Here is a 6,295-nt window from a genome sequence, read left to right on the forward strand (position 1 = left end):
AGAAATATAAAACAGAAGGAAGGGAAACAGCAGGTTCACATGCACTTGGTACCACCGAGTAAACACAACTTGCTTGATGGTTTTTGGCGAATCACGAGGTCTCTTCCTCTCCGTTCGTCACTTTCTCGACGTCATTTCTTGGAATTTTTTTTTATCGCCAACTGCGAGGCGTAAGTTTCTATTTTATCGCCACGCCCCCCAACTTGAAGATTGACGTACAAATGCGCCAATTGAGCGTGAGCATTTCTGTACGTTCAGCCAATCAGCTTCAACCAATGAGCTCACGAAGAAACCGCTCTGTCCTGGAGAGACATTTTGGTTCTGTGGTTTGAGTGACGTCTATTACAGCAGAGCCAAAATGGCGCCTGAGGTTTCCAGTCGACAACTATTTAGGAGGGATAAAAAGATATCCAATAAAAAACAGCGAGAGAAGAAATGACAAAGGAAACAACATTAACACGCCTGCCCAGTCGTCAGAGTTGCTTTGTTTTAGTAACGTTTAACAACAGCTCTGTTTTTAGTTAGTCCGAACCAAAACCACCGGTACGTATATCCTAGCTTAGCTGCCAAGATTGTACGCTGTATTTTAAAGTAAGATAAGCAAATACGCATTTTTTTTCTATATAGACTGTGTACTGTTGACTGTTTCCTCCATGGTTAAAGTGCAAATATAGTCCTATTTTTCAGCTGTTAGCTCATAGTCATTGCATGCAGTCAAATTATATGACATATATTAAGTGTGCATTACTGACAGTTGGTTAACTGAGACTTCGCACTATTCTTTAACGTGTTTTGATGTTGGTCCATTGTAGGATGGCTCTGTGGGACAAGCTAAGGCAGCTGCCTACTGGTTACAAGCAGCAGCTCCATGAGCTCTATGACAGAGATGGTTTGCCTATGGATGTTCGGCACTACCTGTCCGCTTGGATAGAGAAGCAGGAGTGGTAAGACTTCCCTGTCTCTTGTACTAATTAAGCTCCACATGAGTCTGTACATGAAATGCTTGAACTGTGTCCTGGCTTTGTTCTTTAGGAAGCGAGCAGCAAGGGACTATAACCTGGCTATGGTGCTGTTCCAGGTCCTGTTGGAGAAGTTGGATATCCAACACAGCCGCTTTGTTCAGGAGGAATCATTTTTACAGCAGCACAACATCAGACGTTATAAACAGAACTTCCAGGTTTGTAAAACCAAGACGGATCTGAATAGCATCTTTGTTTCGCATCAGAAATATAACCCTGATGCTGAAATCTTGCTGGAGTCCAAAGAACATTCACAAATAACATGGAAACTTCACAGTTGTTATTGCAACATTTAATTAATGGATCTCCACTTAACCCCTCTGCCTAATTAGAGGTATCAAGATGAGCCGTGTGCTTTGGCAAGCAGAATCCTGTGGTTTTTGGAAAAAGAGAAGGAAATCTTGGACAATGCTGAGCTGGATCAACAGGTTGGGGCAACAGCTCTTCAGTAACACCTGTACACATGTATAATAAAAAATGTGGGACGCACCCAGCTGCAAGAGTTAAACACATAATAGTATAGAAAAAAAATAGGCCTAGTTCTTGTTTCATTTGTTTCTGCGCCTCATTTTAGATGTCCTGTGTTTCTGTAGTATTTTAACTTTGTTCATAAGTTTCACTGAAAATTGTTCTTTAATGTGCCCTGCTCCTATTTGTTCTGTTGATGTTTAGAAGTGTGTTGATAGCTAAAAGATCAAGATAATCCTGCATGCATTGTTGCTGTTTTAACTACCACTTTGATTCACACTCATTTCCCTTTTCAACAATGTTACCCATGTCACATGTGAAAGAAGGAAAAACCACCAGTGTGCCTGTTCAACCCACACTTTTTCCTTTGTTTTAGGTGCAGCTTTTGCATGTTGAGCAGGAAGCCATGGAGATGAGCTGTCAGCAGGACCTTGAACGTAAAATGGCTGGCTTAAGGAATGATGTTCAGGTACCATATAATGTTATTTAATGTTATTATTTTGTGTTTTATTGATACAACATATAATAGGTCTTAATTGTTTTTCTCTTGTCTTTGACCATTGGGTTCCAGTGTTTGGAGCATACAGTAATTTGTTTGGAAGAGCAGCAAGATGAGTTTGATTTTAAGTTTCAAACCCACAAAATGGAAGGTCAGCAGACTAGAGAGTTCTAATCATATTGTATTCTCTGATTCAGGGTAATATAATGGTGTTAATCACAGCTTAATGTCTTTTTCTTTGTCTTATGTGGAAACTTTCTTCCTACTGTGGAAACTGCCCTGTAGTTTTTGTAGACGAGGCGTTGAAGAACGAGCAGCTGAGAAATATTCAGAAACTCGTCAACAATTTGAACGAGTGTAGAAAGGTATGAAGCTATTACTGGACTCAAACTGTACTTAAAAAAATAGATAGCTGTTAACCTAATGATTTATTGTTTTTAAAAACCTTTCACCTATCAGACCACCTTGTCAGACCTGAAAAAGCTTCTGGACCGGGCTGAGGATCTGATCAACCTGCTGGTCAACAAAGAGCTGGTGGACTGGCAAAGGAGGCAGCAGAAAGCCTGCATCGGTGCTCTGGAAAATATTTGCTTGGATCAACTGGAAAAGTGGTACGCCATTCTTTTCTTTCTTCAGCAGTTTTGATTTTTCATAAATTTATTACAGCAGTTACACACTTTTAAAATATCTTAAAACTGGAATTTTACAGCACATCATCATCACATTTGATGCTTTTTTTTTTTTTTACAATTCCTTTGTGCAGTTTGTAAGTTCTTTTTGTCTCGTTTTCTAGGTTCACCTCTGTAGCAGTATGTCTGTTCCAAGTGAGGGAGTTTCTGAATAAACTGGAGGAGCTGGTAGGAAAAGTGTCCTATGATGGTGATCCTGTGAAGGCCCAGAAACCTGCACTGCAGAGGAGAGCAGACACCCTTCTTGAAGACTTACTAAAGAGGTGTGTTCCTTAAAGCAATAGCTTGCTTTGTTTTTGTAGTTTTTATTTTTTTTATCTCTTTATGAAATGCACAAACAATAATGTTTTTCTATTTATTAAAGTTCCTTCGTTGTCGAGACTCAGCCATCCATGCCTCAAGGAAAAGGACCTTTGGTTCTGCGCACAAGTGTCCAGTTCTCTGTCAAGACCAGGTCAGTAATGCACAATTTCTTTTAGATACTAATGTGTTACACTGAAAAGACTTCTTCGATGGTAGTTGGTGCGTTTGTTTCTAAACTGTGTTTATAGTGGATTCAGAGAACAATGAGAAATTGTTGCATCCGTTAACCTACACAAACACCTGTAATAAATAATTGTTTAAAGCTCAACCTCTTTTCCTTGGATGGCGGATGGTAGTTTAGACATAAATCTTTCAGCAGTTTGTAAATAATGTGTGGAGAATAGAATGGATACTGATTATTTATTGAATTAATGTTTGTTTTATGAGCTGTAACTTTGTTGTTTGCCTCTTTTTCCATCACTATTTTGTCCTTGGTTTTCTGTGTTTTTTTGCATTTCACCATTATCTTCTGCTGGATTTTGTGTTTTAGACTTCTGGTAAAGTTTCCTGAACTGAATCACTCCATGAAAGTGGATGTTTCCATGGCCAGGTGAGATTTCTCCTTTTAGACATGTTACTTTTTTTATAACTCACAAAACAAACTGCCAGCCTGCAGTTCCTAGCTTTGTATCATAGTGGATGATGTATTATTTCCTCCCCTTTGGGTGCTGTGGCTTTTTCTCAACCTTGAAATTAGGGAGGTTCCTCACGTCAAAGGGTAAGCTGTGTTTTTTTTTTGTCAACTTCTAAATTTTAGAAATATTATACTGTTGTTTAAACTTTTTTTTAACATTTGATGTTAATTATTTTCACTAAAACCTGGTATGTTTGTAGATATCGACGTTTTAATGTCCTGGGAACCAAATCTAAAGCTTTGAACATGGCTGAGAGCCACAGTGGAGGCATGGTGGCAGACTTCCGCCATCTGGTGAGTGATAATAATTTACAGTCCTTATCAGACTTATTCGGGTACACATGTGAAGTATGCAACTAAAATACGCCAGTGTCTTACCAATAAAATCCACCATTTTAAAGACAAATGCTTACACCAGTAGCAACTTTCAGATTAATATTTGTGGTGCCTGAGTCATTCTGCGTGCTGTTTTCTTTAGTCTTTGAAGGAGCAGAAATCTGGAGGAGGTGGTAAAGGAGCCAATGATGTGAGTTAAAGACCATCTCTGTCTGTGGTAGTATTCAGTAATTTGCCATGCATAAAGTGGTAACAACAGGTCAGCATTCGTAGATCAGATCTGAGCGTGAGTGCTTGTTCTTAACAGATTTCTCTGAGTGTTACAGAAGAGCTGCACATCATCCACTTCAACACTGTATTTGAACTGAAAGGCTTCTCAGTTGATTTGCAGGTGAAGATTTATTTTATTGTTCATACCTGACAAAAACATATTTGTTTAGTAGAGAAACATATCATGACCTGTAATAAATCTGCTTTGATAAATGTGTAGGCCTCCTCCCTTCCTGTGGTCATTATCTCTAACTCGAGCCAGCAGCAGAGTGCGTGGGCGTCTATCCTCTGGTTCAGCATGCTCAGCCAGGATTCCAAGGTCAGAGTCTGCCCTCTCTAATCCACACTGCACATCATCTTTGCAGTGAAGATATTGTGTAGGACATTAACAAAGCCACCTGAGACACATTTTTAAAATAAATTTTTGGGTAATGTTTGTGTTTTTTACAGGACGTCATGTTCTTTGCTAACGTTCCTGCGGCGCCTTGGCCGCAGTTTGGAGAGATGATGAGCTGGCAGTTTCTGTCGGCCACTAAAAAGGGTCTGGATGATGCTCAGCTTGAAATGATCGCACTCAAGCTCTTTGGTAAATGCTTTTAACAAGTTCTGCTTCGTCCATTTTCTGCTGGTGTTTTGGGCAGATTTTTCTGTGGCTTAGTCTCAACTCATTTGTCTGCAATTTGGAATATTAATTAAAATTTCTGAGTGCTGTCTCTAAGTTCAAGCACTTTCAAATTAAAGAAAGACAGCAACAAATTTATAATTTCTTGCAGTCACCCTATACAGTAGTTCCTCGTTTATTGTGGGGGTTCGGTTCCGAACCTGCCCACATTAAGTGAAATTATGCGAATTAGCGACGTTGTGTTTATTTTAGTATTTATATATATTCTAAGGCTTTAGAAGCCCTTCCCACACTCTTGCAATGTTCTTAACTCTTATGTCATTTTAACAACATACTGTATATATAGCTACTAAATTTTACTCATAAGGCTCTGCAGAACAGGAGCGGATCTCATTCTGGTCCGACTCTGTTCTGGTCTGACCCAGTTCATTTCTGCCAACCTAACCTGCAGCGACAAGCTCACAATCAATGTTGTCAACTTTTCCCAGTCATTTTAACAACATACTTATATGTCAGGACATCCTTGTAAAAGAGATTGATGATGTCAATGGATTTATTCCAGGTAAAATTAAGATTTATTAAAAAAAAAAAATTTAGCTACTACATTTTACTTACTTGCTCTCGGGTTCATCGCTGAGTCTGGAGGTCCAGTTCTGGTCCAGTTCAGTGCAGCTCTCAAGATTCACTGATGGGTCTGGAAGTCTAGTTCTGATCCGGTTCTGCTCTGGTTCGGTGGGCTCAGTGCGGCTTCTCTGCATCCGCTGGGTGCCGATCAGATCAAAACGTCACCTCTGTTTTGTCAGCAGAAGGAAACGGGGCTTCTGGGCCCCGTTGCCTTCTGGGAAATGTGGTCGTTATGAGCAGGAATACAGTGGAGGCTTGGTGAGAGAAAACTAGAAAATGACATTGCCTGTCCGAAGTCTTATTTTTTCCTTAACTTTTTACTGTACAGTACTGTATCCAGTACTGTCCCAATCACGTGAGTAATATTAAAGTTGACTGTCATGTGTCCTGTACAGTTTCTTTGTACAATATTATTACTGTACAACAAAAAAGGTTGAATCATGTCATCTGGACTTCGTTTTTTTGTTAAAAAAGAAACGTTTCGCCCCTCGTCCAAGAGGCTTCGTCAGTCTGAGGCCTAGCCATCTGGTATTACCCAGAAGCCACCCTGACTCTTGTGTTTCAAGCCTGCCTCAGATACCCCTGAAGTCTGGCCTTTTCACTAATGGTTTCAAAAACACAAAGTTTGTTTTCTCAGTCATCCAGGTATATAACAACAAAAAAAGGTTGAATCATGTCATCTGGACTTCGTTTTTTTGTTAAAAAAGAAACGTTTCGCCCCTCGTCCAAGAGGCTTCGTCAGTCTGAGGCCTAGCCATCTGGTATTACCCA

General features: G+C 39.8%; 1 protein-coding gene across 1 annotated transcript in view; it reads left to right on the forward strand.

The window, feature by feature from the left end:
* The first annotated feature begins 813 nt into the window (after positions 1-813).
* The window catches only part of stat2 (signal transducer and activator of transcription 2), a 16,585-nt gene continuing 11,103 nt past the window's right edge, over positions 814-6,295 (forward strand). The window contains exons 1-16 of the mRNA XM_037678885.1: positions 814-944; positions 1,033-1,177; positions 1,352-1,447; positions 1,864-1,956; positions 2,059-2,137; positions 2,272-2,351; positions 2,446-2,597; positions 2,780-2,938; positions 3,040-3,129; positions 3,529-3,588; positions 3,736-3,756; positions 3,873-3,966; positions 4,151-4,198; positions 4,316-4,399; positions 4,499-4,597; positions 4,729-4,864. Of these exons, the coding sequence (XP_037534813.1) occupies positions 814-944; positions 1,033-1,177; positions 1,352-1,447; positions 1,864-1,956; positions 2,059-2,137; positions 2,272-2,351; positions 2,446-2,597; positions 2,780-2,938; positions 3,040-3,129; positions 3,529-3,588; positions 3,736-3,756; positions 3,873-3,966; positions 4,151-4,198; positions 4,316-4,399; positions 4,499-4,597; positions 4,729-4,864 (1,567 nt within the window). The remainder of the gene's footprint in view (positions 945-1,032; positions 1,178-1,351; positions 1,448-1,863; positions 1,957-2,058; positions 2,138-2,271; positions 2,352-2,445; positions 2,598-2,779; positions 2,939-3,039; positions 3,130-3,528; positions 3,589-3,735; positions 3,757-3,872; positions 3,967-4,150; positions 4,199-4,315; positions 4,400-4,498; positions 4,598-4,728; positions 4,865-6,295) is intronic.

Source organism: Nematolebias whitei, chromosome 7, assembly GCF_014905685.2.
Source record: "Nematolebias whitei isolate Nwh7 chromosome 7, NemWhi1, whole genome shotgun sequence".
In the NCBI taxonomy this organism is placed as follows: domain Eukaryota; kingdom Metazoa; phylum Chordata; class Actinopteri; order Cyprinodontiformes; family Rivulidae; genus Nematolebias; species Nematolebias whitei.